Source organism: Oculina patagonica, chromosome 14 (genome assembly GCF_052425735.1).
Source record: "Oculina patagonica isolate OP01 chromosome 14, crgOcupat, whole genome shotgun sequence".
NCBI lineage: Eukaryota > Metazoa > Cnidaria > Anthozoa > Scleractinia > Oculinidae > Oculina > Oculina patagonica.
Window position 1 is genome coordinate 23,544,791 of NC_135771.1, and position 18,776 is coordinate 23,563,566.

General features: G+C 37.5%; 2 protein-coding genes and 1 pseudogene across 2 annotated transcripts; all 3 read left to right on the top strand.

Moving 5' to 3' along the window:
- The first annotated feature begins 472 nt into the window (after positions 1-472).
- On the top strand, positions 473-8,178 carry LOC144638441 (multiple PDZ domain protein-like). The gene is made up of 11 exons (XM_078497639.1): positions 473-700; positions 1,657-1,760; positions 2,240-2,323; positions 2,587-2,713; positions 3,081-3,156; positions 3,292-3,322; positions 3,999-4,115; positions 4,663-4,777; positions 6,023-6,211; positions 7,099-7,224; positions 7,763-8,178. Exons 1-11 carry the CDS (start codon positions 625-627, stop codon positions 7,771-7,773), a joined length of 1,056 nt encoding a protein of 351 aa, XP_078353765.1. The 5' UTR covers positions 473-624; the 3' UTR covers positions 7,774-8,178.
- A 2,269-nt stretch (positions 8,179-10,447) lies between these two features.
- On the top strand, positions 10,448-11,690 carry LOC144637622 (melatonin receptor type 1B-A-like; annotated as a pseudogene).
- Positions 11,691-14,875: 3,185 nt separating this feature from the next.
- Positions 14,876-16,119, top strand: LOC144637896 (dynein light chain Tctex-type 5-B-like). Its single transcript, XM_078496986.1, has one exon. The coding sequence runs from the start codon at positions 15,007-15,009 to the stop codon at positions 15,649-15,651; it is 645 nt and encodes a 214-aa protein (XP_078353112.1). The 5' UTR covers positions 14,876-15,006; the 3' UTR covers positions 15,652-16,119.
- Positions 16,120-18,776: the final 2,657 nt, after the last annotated feature.

An 18,776-nucleotide genomic window follows, 5' to 3' on the forward strand; every position in this document is an offset into this window, starting at 1 on the left:
GGTACCTTTGTCACCCTGGAGATATGTCAAAGGGTAAGGGAATTTAGTTTAAAGTATGGTGGAGGTTAGGGATAAGTTTCCTTTCAAAATATCTATTTGGAGACGAAGTTTGTAATCTTTGTATTAAAGCTAGCGCTACTATGGGGAAAAGGGCTCGTTCAATATAGTGTTTATTTGGAGGTTTACAATTGTTGGTTTGGAGCCCATTCTTGTTCAATGTGAGTTAACTCCCTGTTTCATTTGAAAGCTTTTACTATCTGACCAAAACGACCAAGCAGCTCTATGCTAAAAATAAAACAAGTTTTAATTAACTGCCTTAAAAACAAAAGTCCTGGAAAAGTAAACAAACACACTTCCTTTTTTTAGACTGCAACCTATAATTAAATTAATTTTAAAGCAAAGTTTTTGAGCTTGAATAAACAAAACGAAACAGCGTGTCAACAGCATAACATGCCTTTGTAGAGAAGATTGAAGCCTCGCTTTGACATGCTTTGAAGCTAGACAAGATCAAGCAAAGCCGATTAACGTAGAAGTCAAATGACAACATAATTAGAATTGAGCGCGGTTAAGCAAAGGAATTTGCACGCAGTCTAAAACGAAGTGATAGTGGTCTGTAAAGTACGTATGCTGAAATTTTGTGAGAGAATTCCAATGGCTCCCGTGTCTAAGACAACGAAAGCAGGAAAGGCTCTGTCTGAAGGTAGAACATTCTCGTTCTTTAATGTTTCTTGGTCTATTTTGTTGAATATGGTAGGAAGAATAATGACACTGCTAATAAAAGTGGAAAGAGAATGGGTTTTTATGTAATTCAGAAGTTTCAAAAAGAGTGTAGTGTAATAAATGCAAAATAGGCTGCCGCACCTTCGATTCCAACAGATCTGCAGAGCTTCAATTCGAAGTAAACTTTACGGCATCATGTTTAACTGACCCTCTTTAAAGCATAAGTTTTCCTCAGAAGTTGGCTCTTTGCATCGTTATGCGTGTCTTTTTGGAATTTAACGAAGTTCTTTTTAACGAACTGACTAACTCTTCCGTACAAAAATGGTTGGCATTGTGAGTAATCACTAAATTTATTTATGACGTCGCGATCGATTTTAGTGTCGTTAGTGAACAAATAGTACAGCCGACAATATGGAACAATTTCAGTTGTCAAAAATGTGCTCTATATGTGTTGTTTAGGTTAGTTTGTGAACATTTAAAGGCTTTAAAGACTTTAAAGTATGTTTTTACTTTTCAATTTCTTCACCTTTTTCCTAATTTTAATTTGAACTAACAGGGTGTCAGCTCTGTTCGCGACAAAAGTAGCATTGATCATTAAGTATCACAATAATAAGAACTAAAGACCAAAATGCTTTCTATACTTGACTTTAAACTTCTCAAAGCTTTGTCATATCATTTCCTTCTCGTATAGTATGTTTCGCAAAGTATTTCTAGAACAGCTTATAATTAATCCACAAAGTATGTTGTTAATGGTTCTTACAGTCACAAATGATGCAGATTTACATGAAGTGACTCACGGAGGAGAAAGTGGAATTAAATTTGCGCGGCATATCAGTGCACTCGTTTTTCCTGCAAAGATCTTTATTTATCTATGCAAATGTAGTTTATAATATTAACGTGTGTTGATCTACCATTGTTTAATTTCTTTCCGTAAAGAAAACCCTGCAGAAATAAAAGAATTCGTGGAGACTACGATAACCATTGAAAAAGAAACAGCAGGTCTTGGGCTAGGAATTGTCGGTGGATCGGACACTTATCTGGTAAGAAGACATTATAATATTTATATAGATTCTTTTTTAAATATTTTTGAATTGATTCATGAACTACTATAACTATGTATTGAAGTTAGAAAATATAAACCCGTTTTGAGAATAGACGTCCGGAATTTTAAAATACATCTATGTCAAGAAATACATCTGAAAAGCTTACTTTTGAACAAGATACCATTTTTAATTAATGATGATTCAAATGTGTTTTAGATTTTGTAATGTACAAATGGACTGTTTAATTTGTTTGTTTGTTTGTTTGTTTGTTTGCTTGTTTGGTTGCTTTTTTCTGGGGGAGGGAGACTTTTAAGTAAGAAAAGTTACATCTTTGCTCCTTCCCCGCAATCCCAAACCCCTCCCCACTGAAAGCGTACATTTTGAGAAAGATTACCACGTTACTATGACCAGTTGTCAGGGACCACGGAGATACTCCGTACAGTTTTATGCAAAGATAACATTACGTTACTTTCTAGGGTGGGGTGGTAATAAACGTGATTGAGATAGGAAGCGCGGCAGCTAAGGATGGGAGAGTAGCAATTGGAGACCAAATCATTAAGGTCAGTTTATTACCATTTAGTTATTAATTATGGTATTCAGGATACATATAAGGTCACCTATTTTAATCCAAACTATGATGATTGGACGCGCTACTCTGATTAGTACGTAAATTCTCCCATATAGTCAATATAAAAATTTTCGTCATGCATTTTCCGTCGTACTAGTTGATCGTTTTTAAAATTCTCATGACCTGCGTGATTTATTTTGTAGTAATATTGTATGGAGAAATTTGATGTCCATCAATCTACTTCTGTTTCTTTAGGTAAACGGTGAGAGCCTGCAACAAATGAGTCATAAAAATGCGGTTTCCGCTCTGAGATTAGCGCCTTCCCCTGTAAAGCTAACTATTTTACGAGAAAAGCCTGAAAAGATATTTACTTCAACTGAAGGTAAAAGAATATTATGGCTATTGAAATAATGATTATTGACTGACTGACTGACTGACTGACTGACTGACTGACTGACTGACTGACTGACTGACTGACTGACTGACTGACTGACTGACTGACTGACTGACGGACTGATGGACAAAGAACTTGACTGACGGACTGACGGACTGACGGACTGACTGACTGACTGACTGACTGGCTGGCTGGCTGACTGACTGGCTGGCTGGCTGGCTGACTGACTGGCTAACTGACTGAGTGACTGACTGACTGACTGTTTGATTTAACGTACTAACTAATAGACTACATATTATCACTGAATTAAACAGATTTACTAATCGATCAATGTTATCCTTTTTGTTAAATATAGAGCCATCAACAGTTTTTGAAGTAACGTTAATTAAGTCCATTACAGACTATTTAGGACTCTGTATTCTCGCAAGAAAGTAAGTTTCACTGTGTAGTTTACTGATTTTGACATACAACATAAAACGTACAGCGAAAAATCATTGAAAAAAGAATGGTTTTCATGGCGAGCTTTACAGATGGAATATTCATGAACTGCTTTTACTTTATTCTAGGGACAAGAAAGGAGTGTTTGTTACTTATGTGGTAAGATGAATACGAGCTATGCATCACTTATAGAACTTGTTAACTCTCTTGGCATGCATCACCGGCTATTTTGGCATATCAATCTAAAACAACAATAAGATAAATTGAATTTTTTTCAGGAAAGGGAGACAAGTTTTCTCAAAGTTTCATGACTTTACCATATAATATTTTAGTTTCAGATTTTAATATTTTTAACGCTTCGGCTGAAGATGTATGACGAAACAAAACTCGTGTATTGCGCTTAACTGGAAAGAACACTGCATTAATTCTTTTAATGTCTTTGTATAAACAGCGACTGTTACACGCACTATTGAGGAATAATGGCCGTTTGCACACCAGAGACGGACAAATCGTCTTAGTGTGAAAACGGACACGATTTTGGACGTACAATGCGTCTGAATTTGTCCGTCGATTTTTCCGTCTAGGAAGACGATTTTTCGAGGACGACTTGTGTCTAGACGGACAAGTCGTCTAAAAGCCGTCTTAAATTTACACTAGACGGACAAATCGTAAAACGACTTATCCGTCTTCTAGTGTGAAAACGGCCAATGTCTTTCTTTGTCGAGGTGTTTGCAAAAAAAATTCCAGCCTTTGTTTATCCTCAGTGCTCATCTGCCTGCCATTTATAGTTTGATTTTCTCCGTTTTGTTTTTCTCTACATCGCTTTTCTCAATAGTCGGAGGATAGTATTGCGTACAACGATGGGTTGATCAAGCAAGGGGATAAAATTCTGGAGGTCAATGGAGTGAGCCTTAAGAAAACAACTCAAGATGAAGCTTGTAAAGTTTTACGGGTGAGTGAAGTACTGCTGAATGTTAATGTCGTAAAAAATGTTGTGGTTATTCATCGTGGTAGAGTCTCACGACGTAGTCACGTGTGATGGAGATCGCGACGTTTCGACTGCATACTGCTAGTCTTCATCAGGCGATAAGGTCGACTAGTTGTGCGTTAGCTTATAAAGCACACGGCTGCGCTGTGATTGGTTGGTTTTCAACAGCTGTGATTGGTGCATTTCGATCCTCAGAAACAAGCATTCTCGTCCCCAGAGCCGCTTGTCCCGCTTAGCCGGCAGAGCCTGGGGCAGGAGAAACAAATGGCTCTAAGACAATAATTTGATTGGCTAGATTTTAACAAGGAAGTTTCAAATCTAGCCAATCAAATCAACCGTTTTAAACTCTCGTATAACAAAGGGATTTAAAAACAGTTCAATTGATTGGCTGTTCCTTTTGTTAAGGCAAATCTAAAATTATTTTCTGCAAATTCCTATTTATTACTTGTTACAAATGTTTAACAAATGTTTTGTTTTAATTGCTATCATCTCTTTTTTCGTTCAAACGTAGCGCGCCTTCGGAACTGTCAAACTAAAGATTGGAAGAGTTCCATCCCTGCACGACTCGCTGTGTTCAGATAAAACCAAACAATCCTACGTCAACCACGGCCTTGAAGACGATGGAGGTAAACAAGCTTCATTTCTTAAATATATTTTCAAAAGTTCTAAAACTGAGCTAACCAAAACTAACCAATTTTTTTCTCCCACGAAAACCAAAAGTAAGGCTTACAAAAGCTTAGAAAAGGGTCTTGAAAGGGGGGGGGGGGGGGGTATAAAACCATTTCACAGCCCAAATTTTGCCGAAATCCCATTTTCCAAACTATTGTTTTCCCGATTTTCCAAACTCCAGTCCCAGTTCTTTTGTTTATTTGTTTGTGATTCCCAGTCCCAGTGATCCAAATCGCATTTTCCAAGAAACAATTTGCCGACATCCCAGTTCCATTTACAGCAAGGCGACCAAACGTGTGACCACCTTTAATTAATTCACATTCTTTCGTGCAACCACCATCCAATCAGAAGCCAAGGACAGCTCCCAGTTGACTTCTGATTGGATTAATTCTGCACGGAAGAATGTGAATAAAATAAAGGTTTTCACACTTTTGGGCGCCTTGCACCTCTTTAGGCCCTTTTACAAACTACGTATCTACGTAGTCCTGAGCGTCATCAGGACACAATAAAGTTTAAAGAAAATTTAGTCTAGATCTCTCAAATACGATAAGCCATGGCCTCTCAAATATCTCCTTTGTTCATAATAAGTCTGAATACTAGCCTAGAGATCCATCAGGCCGGAGATTATCCCGAATTCCGAAGCATAAAGAGACTATGAGTATTTTTACTCCCCCATTCGCTGTTTTCACCGTTCCCATAATACATCTTGTTTACCCCCCAAAATTTTTGCATAAGCATTGTTTTCAATTTCTCTTGGGATTTACAGTGACGTGCAATCGTCCCCAGAGAAATTGAAAACAATGCTTATGCAAAAATTTTGGGGGGTTATTTAAATAAAACAAGATGTATTATGGGATCGTGAAAAAAGCGAATGGGTAGGATGCTAGTCCATCGCAAAAAAGCAAAGCATTAGATTCGCCGGTACACATTTATACACCTGGGTGGAGATGAGGCACTGAGAGAGTGAAGTGTCTTGCCAAAGAACATAACACACTGACCCCGGCCAGGGCTCGAACCCGGACCGCTCGATCTGGAGTACAGCGCACTAACCATTACGCCACCGCGCCTCTCACATAATCGCTTTAGCTGCTTTGTTTTTCTGTATCTATCTATGTCTTGTTGTTTTTGCATCTACTCACAATAATCATGAACGTGCATTGTATTACATACTAATCTCCACACTATCTCATATCACCTTTCAGGTACCAGTAAGGAATTCCGTCGATGGAATAGCTTTGGATTTGAACAGAAGAAAAAGCGTAAAATACCACGTGACCCTAATAACCAGGTCCCCGCCAGACGACGGTCACTTAGTTGCCATGATTATGGCCAGGCCTCAGACATTGACCCGGAGGGACGGGATCGAGCGTCTTCCGAACATGACGTCAGAAGTTGGTCTCCTTTGTTGAATTTCTTTTATTTCTTTTACTACTTCTTAACGATCTAACGCTACAGGGTTAACTTCTAAAATACGGACACTTATATAATTGACAATAAGACTGCGAGCTATTCCCCAGTGTCTGTCTGTCTGTCTGTCTGTCTGTCTGTCTGTCTATCTGTCGATAGTTGGCGAGAGGTAAAGCCCCGAATCAAATAAAAAAAGTCCATGGATACCGATGGCAAGCAGTCTTATTGTTAAGTTTAGCCCAGTGCCTGTTCTATTAAAGCATTAGAAATTTTTACTGAAAAGTATGAGTACGAGATCGAGTGCGACTAAGAGCACGACTTTCGAATTTCAATCCGACGTGCCAAAGCTTTGACTCCCCCCTTTGGGGAAGGGGAGATTATCAGTACGACATTAGTATGAAGAGTTTCAATGCAAGTACAAGCACTAGCTATAGCTTTAACAAGATGTACTTGTACTCAATCTTGAACTCGTACTCCCATTTAAAGATCCCTAGTCTTATATTGGTTAAAATGTCTAATTGACGGTTTTGTTTAATACTTAAAGGAACTGATACGTGAAAATCCAAACGCGCATTCCAAGGGTCGTTTATATTTTTAATCGATCGATAAACAGCATCTGCGGCCGTTAATCAATGCGAGCCAAACTTGTTTCCTTTTGAGTCACATAACAATGACTTTTTTAATGTGATGGCAAACAAAGTAAAGTTTTTGGGGGCGCCTTTTCTATCTTAGTTAACGATAATTTTAACCGTTTCTTTTGATTTGAAAAATATACCTTGAGAGACTGACTTTAAAAGATAGCGTGGCTTAGGTTCTTGACAAGATAGACAAGAAGTAACTATCTAGTAACTGTATTTTGTCATTTGTACAGGGAACAGTCAACCCAGGCACGATAGAAGAAATGAGGAGCCCCGCGAGAGATTTAGATATGTATATCCAGACAGGATTGAACTGTCAATTATGGATAAGCCAAAGCGGCAATCCTATCAGAGAGAAGGTAACAGCTCTAAAAACAATCTTTTTTGTGAACAGAACGATTTTCTTATGACATTTCGCAAATCACAACCATCACAAATAACGGAATATACCAATCAGAACTCGAATAGAAAACATGTAACCGGTGCCAAGTGCGGGGAAACATGTAACCAGTGCCAAGCTAAGCGCGGGAAAACATGTAACCAGTGGCAAGCGCGGGAAACATGTAACCAGTGCCAAGCGCAAAAAAAACGTGTACCCGGTGCCAAGCGCCTGAAAACATGGAACCGGTGCCAAGCGCGGGAAAACATGGAACCGGTGCCAAGCGCGGGAAAACGCGCGTAAGCTAAATCGCGATTGGTTTTGACTTTGCACCCTTTTGGTTTGGAAAACAGTGCGCTCGTTTTAATTGGTTGCTGGCACGTTGCACGATTGTTTTTTTATCCAAGCAAACGCAACACGCCATTACTTCTTCATTTCATAGAGCAGATAAATCTTTTTTTTTAGTTTTTGTCAGCGTTAGAATTTCCCTCGCTCAACCGCTTCTAATTATTTTGCAGATTATGTCTAAGAGGAGGACTTTCCAAGTGCAACACATAAAGTGGGAGCTGGTATGGATAAGCATAAGACAAGTTTGCAGCAAGACGAGAACTTTTACTTCTAACAAGCGACTTCAGTGCATCTGAGAAAGCTGCAGTTTGAAAAATACGGAGAAAAGAAGAACTGATTGTTTTTGTAAAGAAAATTCCTGTTCACCTCATGACGTCATTATTTCTTGGAGGAGAGATCATGGACACGAACGAAAACGAGAAAATCAGATTTATTTAGAGATGATTACATAGAAACATAGAGTACACCAAAAAAAGACAAAATCATTTTATGATTTTGTAATTTAGCAAAATAAATACACTGTGAATATGTTCATGCTGATAATTGCACAAAGTTTTAGTCTGTAGTTTATCCCCACTTTGGGTACAGCATAATAAAACGTATTAAATGAAAGAAGTGCTAAATAGTTTTCAAGCATTTGAATGGTCACACACTAGGGTTTCATCCACAGATTTAAAAGTGAGAAACATCTCGTACAGCGTTTTTAACAGTACCACATGGGAAAGTACTGCAAAATACATTTTATTTGAATGACCACTAGGGTTTCATCCACAGCCTTTTAAGTCTGTAAAAAAGTTAGAATCAATTAGAATCACAGACATTTACAGGAGGTTTGGTTCTGGGAGTGAAAAATTTAACAAAAAATATACATCGACAAAAACATCCCAGCCAGGCAACAGTGGTCAAAAGGTAACACACCAATATGGCCACCGGACACAATTTGAAAGAAATTCTCACTAACGACACACTTATTTAAAGTCTTTTTTTGACGTTTTAATTTGTGTTCTTGAGCGTTAATTTCTATAGGCTCTGTATTGTGTTTGCTTTTGTTTTTGTGTCGCGTGTGAAGACAGGCTTATTATAGGTTATATGACTACAGCGTCGTTTTGTCCGTATAATTACATAAAAAGCGCATTTCAGCTCCACCACGCAGTAGACAACATGTACAAAATCATTAGGTTTATTTTGGAGGTTTCGGCCGAGCACCGGGACTATAACAATACGTTATACTACAACCTATTATTACATCCATATTATATAACATGTAACAAAGCTGAGCGACAGTTTATAAAAGCTACTGTAAGACGGAGGCCAGAAAAAAATCTGCCAGAAAAAACCCCGGAGGGGAAAGGGAAAAAATATGGCAGGAAATCTGGGTAGGAACCATGGCTCAAGCTCTAAATAGCCCATCCTACGGAGCTACTAAATGTATGACTACCAAAAATGACATACTTAAAAGTAAAAGATCAAAATTAAAAATAACGAACTGGGCTAACGAGGTGTCGGCCTAGAATGATTTCCCACGTGATAATCATCTCTTATATAGCCCTCCCTCATGCACATGCTCACTTCGACTGGGCTAGCTCCAGTCTCCACTGCTCTAGTGCCGCAGAAATATTCAATTTCCGGCTAATTCGTGTTCACTCAAACGCCAGAAATTCCATTTGTCAAGGTTTGCTCATAAAGGGTGATTCATTACGAACCGTTTTCTCTTCTTGTTTCTAATTAGGGTGTCGCAAACAACATTTTATAGCCCGGTATTGGAATACAAATAATTTGGCTTCGTGAGGATCTTTTAAAAAATCGTCGTAAGTATTTTTTTTTTTTATTTATCGTTTATGAGGAGACAGAAACATGTAGTACGCATAATATATGCCATTTTGCCACCTAGTAGAACAAAACATTTTATTTACAAATTTCAGCTGATTTATTATTTCGTACTCATTGATTCTTGAAACAAACAAAGATCTTTTGTCTCTATTTCCCTCCCTTAAGTGTTATGAAGGAAAGCTGAAAGACCTAGACATACAACTTTAATGTTGAGTAGCACTAAATGAATGATCCTGATGCGTCACAGTTATACTTCTTTTAAGGAAATAAAAACTACACGAAAAAAGATTTTCTGGCGCGTCCTAATTTCTGCGATCGAGACAACTCAATTTTCTTTCATTTTTAATTTAAATAGGGATTTAATCAGCTGTACCCACAATATTTGCTTAAAGCCTGCCTATATTGAATTAATTCTTTTTTGTTTCTGTGGGCAATGGCTAATTTTGACACTTTCAATTTTTGTGTGTACTTAAGCCGTGCTGATATCGGTTTGTGTAACTTAGATTAAGCTCTCTTAACAAAGATTCTATTCACAAGGCCGCTTACTGTAGTAATCGTGATATCTTTTTAATCTCCCAGTCAAGGCAATAATGACGAGAAAAACATAAATGTTTTTCGTCTTGTAAACTTCAGGCGAATTACAAACAGAATCACCAATGACTGTAAAACTGGAAGGAAAGAGAAACGAACAAAAATATAAATAGCAAAATTACTTGGGAATTTGACGGTAAGCATGAATTATATCTTTATAGAAGCGAACTCTGCGTCACCAATAAGGTTGAAATATTAATTAACATCTTTTATTTTTACCATTCAGCAGGTGAAAGAGCATCGCTTCAAATTTAACAACTTAACCACAGTGTAACACGTAATTATTTCAGTCGTGAAGTACATTCAAGAACAACACTACTTATCGACGATTTTGAGAAAAAGTGGCATCTGTAGGGATTTCCCTCGACTTCCGGAAAAAGTTACTGTATTTTACTGAAAGAAAAAAAAAACAGACGATTTCGCAATGGTGTCGGCCGTGGACAACAGCTTCGGTTGTGGTAACAGCTTTAGCTTTAAGCATTGTAATAATAATCGGTATTTTTGGAAATCTAATGGTGGTATTTATCAGTACGAAAGGCAATAGAGTTCGAACGAAAGGACGAACCTTGATTGCCAGTCTGGCCTTCGCAGACACTCTGGAGTCTACAAATCTGATATTTATGCTAGTATCTGTGGGACATTATGGACAGTGGATATTCGGCGATGCGTTATGTCAGCTAAACGGATTTATGACTACAGAGTTTGTTATCTCATCCATGTACAGCTTGACTGCAATAAGCATCAACCGGTATTTCATGGTAGTAAAACAGAACTATTATCGAAAGGTTTTCAACGCAAGAAACCAAGCATTAATTATTGCGTTTATTTGGTGCATTCCTCTCCCGTTTGCAATCGGGCCATTGCTTGGCTGGTCAAAGTTTGAATTCCAGACCGGGAAATGTGTTTGTATTTTTTTCTTCAGCCGTTCCATCGCGTTTTCTACCGCGCTTCTTGTAGTCGCTGTTCCGCTACCGTTGGGAATTATCAGCTTCTGTTGTTTCAAGATTTTCAAACAGGTCCGGCACCATTCCAAACGAGTTGGCACCATGAACAGCCATGCGCCTTCGGTGAATGTTGAAGAAGTGCGCATCACAAAGACGTTATCCGTCGTAATCGGCGCGTATCTAATTTGCTTCATCCCAGCTGCTACGATAAATCTTATCGAAATGGTCAAACCCAGCTTTCAAATACCACTTTAGATCGACATACTGTCAATGATATTGGTCTTTTGCAATCATGCAAATAATCCTGTTATTTACGGAGCATTAAATAAGCAGTACCGTAAAGCCTTCAAGGACATTTTGAAAAATCTTCTGGGCGGACGATGCTCGTTGGAGCAAATACCTGATAGTTCGAATAATAATAGTACTGTCCCTGAATCAAGCGCTGTGCCAAGATCAAGGCAGTTGTTTAAGACTTCTGTAAATGTAGCAACAGTGGCTAAAACGAAGCGAAATAGTGAAGCTAAAGATATCGACAGCGCTGGGAACTTTCTGGCCCCAGTAGCGCCTTTCTGATGTTTTTGGTATATATACGTATATAAGTTACAAAAAATACCAAATTGTGGGAAAAAGGTCCAAGAACAGACAGCAAACTGTTTTCTACATAAACTGGTAGCTTGCCATGGGTTTATTGATGCCGCGAATTGAGTTACGAATCCTTAACAAAATTTGCAAATGTATGGGAGTTTATTTTATTAAAATCCTACTTGTGTAAAATTAATTTAGTTTACAGTAAAGGCTATTTAGTTTTCTGTGACTGATCCTAAGTTTTTTTTACATGTTAGTGGTATTGGGCTTCCATACGTTCAGATATCTTGTACCGACCATGTTTTTATAAAGTTATGTGTTAATCATACCGAGTTCTTCATTATTTTACAGCACGAATTTTTCATATACGAACAGTGGGTAGATATGAGAAATCGATCGTGAATTTAATGTTTAATTTGTTCATGGAAGCAGTTTTTACGGGAAATATAAGTTTTAAATAAGTATTCTTTGACAACATATAATATTTTTATATTTTTTATGTGCTTTTATCAATTTTACATATTGAGAGACCTAAAGGTAAACAGATCATTTTCAGAAAGTTAAACGATTTTCCGTCAGTCCAGTAACTCATATTGTATCTGCGTTTGATCTCTGAAAGGAACACATTTCTTTATTCTTTATTATTTCATTCAATCCGAAATCCCTCTTTACTTAATTAAAAAGCTTTTTTCATTTGAATGCCCAAACTGACAAGCGAGAAAAAATACAATTACGTAAAAAGCATAAGTCGCCAAGAATAACGTTTATATTTTTATCAGCTATGTTTCCTATAATGTATATTCCATAATTTTACACTCATTAAAACCATTTTTTTTGCGACATAAGGCAAATATGTTTAACATGAATTTTGAACAATTCTAATACTCATTAAAGCTGCTCATTTCTGTTATAAAAAATAATATACAAAAAAAAGCTTTTTTAGTAGTATAGTATATGTTCATTTTCGGTGTACGGACATTATGAAAACAAGTTTTATAACTAGAATGTTATCCTTTTGCCAACATCTTTAATAACATCGAACTGAAAAGAACCGCAAATGAATGCAAATTGTCTATTTTCAACGACAGTGATAATTTCTGGGGCGCAGAAAAAGAGAACGGCAGCTTGTGTTTGCGAATCAAATGACAAGAGGATTTCAGTGAAGTACTCGTAGATAAAATAAACCTCCAATTGAAAACTAAAAGGGTTTAGAAGTTTATTAGTACTTCCGTGAACATATTTTGGTAATTCTTCTCTGTAGGCCTGGATGGGGGTGCTTGAATCTCAGTTTTCAGTGAAATTTTCGGCGATTTCTCAACATTAGTTAAAATTTCAGCCCATTTCTTAGCAATCAGTAAATTTTGCAGACCCTGCTTAATTTCTCGGCTAACAGTTAAGTTTTTAACCATTTTTCAGTTACAAGTTAAAAGGACTATGTCATGGATTTAACCATGCAGATTTTTGAACAGCCAAAATTTATACTTGTGTCGCAGGAAACGTAAAAAATAATAGTCCATTGTTATTAAAAGTTGCTATATTAGAGCACTGAAACTGTTAGCAAACATCTTTGGCCGCGGATGATTTCTTTTTCAAGTTGATTCCGCGCGTCTTCAAAAATATCGATATTTATAGCCGAGGTTTGATTTCTATCCACAAATTAAGGTTATATCTTCCTTTAGATGTTTAACTATAATGTTTTTCATGGGTTAAGTTGCCTACTACTAATTTCAGAACAGTTTAAACCAAGAAATCTGCGAAATCCCCTTGAAATAGCGCCTTTAAAACGGACCTAACAACGAGACCCTCTCTTCTAAAAGGCGGGTTTTTATTTTTAGATTTTCTGAGGGTGTTTCTTCGCTGGGAAGTAGACGGACTTATGCAGCTGTATACATATTCATAAATTGCCAAAGCTCTCTAATAATTCACTGACACCTCATTATATTTATCTCGCATCTTTTGCTAATTAATCACTGACTGGAAACCCTGCCTTTAATATTACTGTTTACTTTGTTTGGTGAAGAAATAGATTACGACTTTGATTTAACATGCAAATATCAGACAATTCAATGGTAGTGGAGTTTTGGCTTGTTTTCGGTTGATAAATGCGATTTCGGCAAGGGGACTTACATGGAATAGACTGTAAAACGGTTAACCGTTCCGCCCCCCCCCCCCCCCCCCCCCCCATGAAAAAATACGACTTTTCTTTTCATTTTCTATGTGTTTCTCGACCGAGCGCCGTAGTAATATGAGGTCTGGGACCGATTATAATTTCGGGAAATGTTCGGATTTGCGCCGAAAGCCTCACGAATTCGAACGAAATAGAAACACGAATGGTTACGACTATTTTTTTTTTTGAAAACAGTTCTTTTCAGACCTTGTAAGTAATCTATGGATTTTTGGACTAGCTTCGCACGGGTCACCTTTCGTTTGTCTTAAAAATAATCAATAGTCCTAAACGTCATTCTGACGAGATAGTTATTCTTTGTGATTATCCATTGCTTTTCTGGGTAAATTTTGTTCTTCATTCAGATTTGCTGTTCGCCTTTTTAAATTGATGACCACAAAGTTAACATTTTAGACGCTGGTTTGGTGTTTGTGGGAAAGTTTACAAAGATCTTTATCAATCAAAGCAGCCTTGTGCGGGTGAAAATATTTGAAAGTCCGCGAATAAAAAAGCGAGGACTGGGATCAAGCCATTTCATAAAGCCAATTATCAAAAGATTATCGATCAAAGTGGGATTTAACCAGAGGCTCCCTCAAATGAAGTGATCATAGCTCTCGGTATACGGGATTAAACTATTAATAGAACAAGATTTTATGTGTGAAATTAATATAACTGATTATCACTTCCAAAGAAGGTTAAAAAAGAAAGACAAAAGGCCAGCTCTTGCACACGCCGAAATATCAATTCACAGACAATTCAGATGGAAATTCCGCTAATTTTCCCGCCGTTTCATGAACTGCTTTTAAAATTGGAGCCTGCTGGAATTGATAAAAAGACCGAAAAGCAAATTAATGCCATAATAATGTAATAATGTTAAACGTTTTTGGCCACTGTTGCTACAACAGTCGTTGCTACAAAAAATCCAGACACACATATCGCGTCTGTTTTAGCAGAAGGGCAAAAGGGGACATATATACAACGATAACCTCAGAATTTTAAGCCAATCAGAAGGGGCGGATACCATTTGTTTTAGTTATTTAAGCTTCCAAATGTTACGAAACCCAGGGCACAAAAAATAAACTTATAATTAGCGTGACTTGATCGGCAGACCGTAAATAAAAAATCGTGACTTTTATCATGCCATATGAAAACAATTGTTTTGGGATTACCTTTGCAACTAATTGCTCTCTTAAGCGTTAACACGAGAGAACAATTTAAATAAGCTGATCGTTTCGTGTAACTTGTAGAAACAGTTAAGCTTCGTTGATCAACGTTGATAAACCACGCAAAGTTTGTTAAAATGAACGAAAGCGCTTCTCAGGGAAGACGGCAAAGTCAAGTGCGCCGTTATAGCCGAACTCTGTCGGACGAAAGCTCGCAGAGCAGAAACGAAAATCAGCGCCGAATTTCAGTGGATAGTTCGCAAGGCAGGCAGCGCCGTGTCTCGGTGGACAGCGTGAGTGAGCGTAAATATTCACAAGAGGGCACTTCAAGAAAGATTTCAGTTCCCGGCGCCAGGCGAATCTCAGGTGCATCGTACTTTAGCAATTGGAAGAAGCCTGCTGAAACCTGCGTCAAAGACGACAAAAAAAGATGCTTCGAGAATACGTACCGTCTGGAGCCCAAGATCCGTTTTCCAGAAGGAAAAGTCAGAGCAGTGATTAAAGAAGCATTGGATACGCTAGTTTCACACACTTACAGTGCTAACCATTCACCTTTTGTTGCCAAGCTGCTGAGCGCTCGTGTGCTGGAAAATGTTAAACAGTTGAACATAGAACGGTATAAAGTGGTATGTTTGGTTACCATAGGATCCAAGGAGAGACAGGGTCTTCGCATAGCGAGTCGTTGCTTGTGGAATGACCAGTTCGATACCTTTGTCAGCGTTTGCTTTGAAGGGGAGCATTTCTTTGCTGTGGGAACTGTTTACGGTGTTTATTTCGAGTAACAATGATTCATGTTTAGAGAAAAACACACCATGTTGAATCAAACATAATATCGCCATTGCTTTGTTATCAGAAATTCAATATCGTTTATCTGAACGTCTGCTACGAAAACTCTATTGTGTGTGTCTCTGCAATGACTTCTAAATTTAACCTCTTAATCCCAAACATCGATCAATTTCAAACCTCTCGTCACCTTTTGATTAACTTTTTATGACAAATTCTAGTTCTTAGTGCCTTGAAAAAGGAATTGTCCGGGGTTTTGAGAATCTACAGCTTCACCCGTCACCTTGGGAACCAGCAAAAGGTTAACAAAACTCGATCTGGTCAAGAAGATTGCGAAATTCAACCTAAACTAGACTTTTCTCTCTAATGCCTTCAGTATTTGCTTGTTAATATTTCTTATATTGCTGGGCGTATGTAAATAAAGCGAGAATAAACATAGTTAGCTTGTGGTTACACGAAGTCAATTATTTCGACAATGCAATTATTTCGGCGAAGTTTCAGAAGTTTGAGACAATTTGAGACAATAAACCTGCGCTGTTCAAAAGAATTATCGAACAAGGTTGGGGGTTTATAACGAAATCAGCAACTTAACTTCTTTTGTCGATACGCTGTTATTGATCACGGGCATATTCAAAGACACCATTATTTTTAATCTATAAACAAACTGGCGCTAAGCCGTTGTCAAGGTGGATTTCACTCAGTTGAATAATTACATCGACGTTTGATGCTATTAAATTGATACTTAAAAATTTTATATTACTTGTTCAAAGTTATTTGCTAACAGGCATTTGTCGATGGATCTTGTGATTCTTGAGAGAATGTTAGCTTAATTCAAACAAAACGTAAAGTGGAACAACATCTAAGGTTTTAATCAAAATGTTTCAATTTTATGTAAAGGCCTGAAGGCTAAACGGTCGCTTGAATATGCGTGGGCGTAATCGAAAAAAGACATTCATACTCCAGAGAAAGCATCCAACTATATCACTGAAAATTACAATACACCCGAAGCAACCCTTGACCTTAAAGGGACTGTGTCACGGCTGTTAGGTTTATTTTATTACGTTTTGCCAAATACTTGCTACGAAAAAGTTTGAAAAGAAACTTACTTTGTGGATCTAAGCAGAGTTAATAAGACAAAACCATAGCTTCATTGCAACCTACAAGCAAACGAGATTAGGTTTGAAAACTGTTCAGCCCAACAATATTTCAAAAACTCATATTGCAAGCCAATCCGTTTCAATCTTCGTCGCTTTTGGCCATCCGTACCTTCTTTTGTATTTGCTGTGTTATTGAAATGTTCCTTCACTGTTTTAAGAGGTTATTTTTTATATTTCACCGAATTTGATGCTCATTTCCCACGCCTTAATTTAGCTAAAATCCGTGACAATGTCCATTTAAACTTAGCACCGAGACTGCATTTATCAATAAACAAGATTGTTCGAAGTTGGGTGAGGGATATAAACTGAACAGTTATTATCAGTTATTTAAGGAGGCAAGCGTGGCCGAGTGGTTTAGGGCGCTGATGTTGTAATCCGGAGGTCACCGATTCAAGGCCTGCCCTTGCCACTAGCTGGATTTGTTTCTCTGTTGTCCCGAGCTCAAATCATCGACCACGCTTTGTATATAGCCAACTGGTCTGCCTCCTGCCAGTTGGGATTTTTAACCTTGTTATGTTCATTTATAAATTATTTGTTTCCTCTGTTTCAGTGGCATGCCTGTAAACTAGCTATCTCGTTGAGATATGAAGCTAAGTGCATGACCACTATAAACACATATTTATTTTATTTTTTTATCGAAACTGGATGCGTGTTGACAGAGTCTTAGTAAGCCCTTCGCGTGCGCAAATAAAAGCCCTGGTTATTCAGTCATTTCAAAGAGTTATGATGTCTCCTTTATGTCCATTATTGCCAGAAACAATGTGAATTTGCTTATAACCGTCAAGCGTGAAGTGCATTGTCTTTGCATCATTAAGAATACGAACATTAAAGTGGTGGGAAAAAAAGAGGAGCAATGTCACGATATTTTAAGTCATTTTTCTGATTACTTTCGAATGGAAGAAAACCTTAAAATAATAGTTTTCTAACATAGAAAAACAACAAATGAGTAATAAAAACGCGAAAATAACCAAGGATGATTTTGACTGACAAAGATGAAGACGGATTACGAACGACAGACTTGAAAAAACTTGACAGTTTTTCCAAGATGCGTTGCCCGTGACAGAACTCCTTTAACAGCACTTCTCTTGAAGAAAACGTAAAATATTTTGGGCAATGTTTAAGGGCACTTTCAAAACAATTTCGACGTCAATTTTTCATTTGTTGTCAGGAGAGTAAGGGATTTCTTTTTCAGTGGTGACAAAATTAAAGTTATTTTTGTTTCCTGCGCGCATCGATGATATTTAATTTTGTGGAATCCAAAAATTGAAGCTAAATGAATACTATTGCAAGATGTATCAAGAAATGGTCTATTGTTGTGTTTCAACTTTGCCATTAAGCAATGAACAATAGTACTTTTGTTCTTGGTTGCGCTAAGGGATTTGGCCGAAGCTAACCGGAAAAGTTCGTGACTAATCGGAAAATTGTCGGTATGACAATTTAGCTGCACTGGGGGAGTAGGTAGCGTCAAATTTGAACTCGTTAAGTCAAGTGTCCCTGCCTGAAACAAACTATTAAACCAACGCTATGAACGTGAAATTAAACCTCGCATAACAGTTATTATTCATACGTTATGAAGACGCGAACTAACGCTTCGAACTTGAGACCTTATTAAACAAATCCGTCAATCATTTTTCGAAAACACGTGTTTTCCTACATGCTTGTTTATAGGAATTTTACGCAAGAACTTATAGCTTTTTAAGCTTATGGTAAAATGGCTCTTTCTAAAGAGCTTAAAGCGAACCAACTTTAGTGATGCATTTAACTCAAATTTTCTCAATCAGGTTTCCATAAATTGTAAGAACAGCTGAGTATAAAACACCTCTAGCTCATTTTTTTGACTGAAGTACCGCAAATTATCACTTTTCCCTGGTAAAACGTGTTTGACGTCAGAACTCTGTGACATTCAGAAAAGTTCATTAATTAAAAGATAATTATGTCCTATTATAAGAAACCATAAACGCATAACG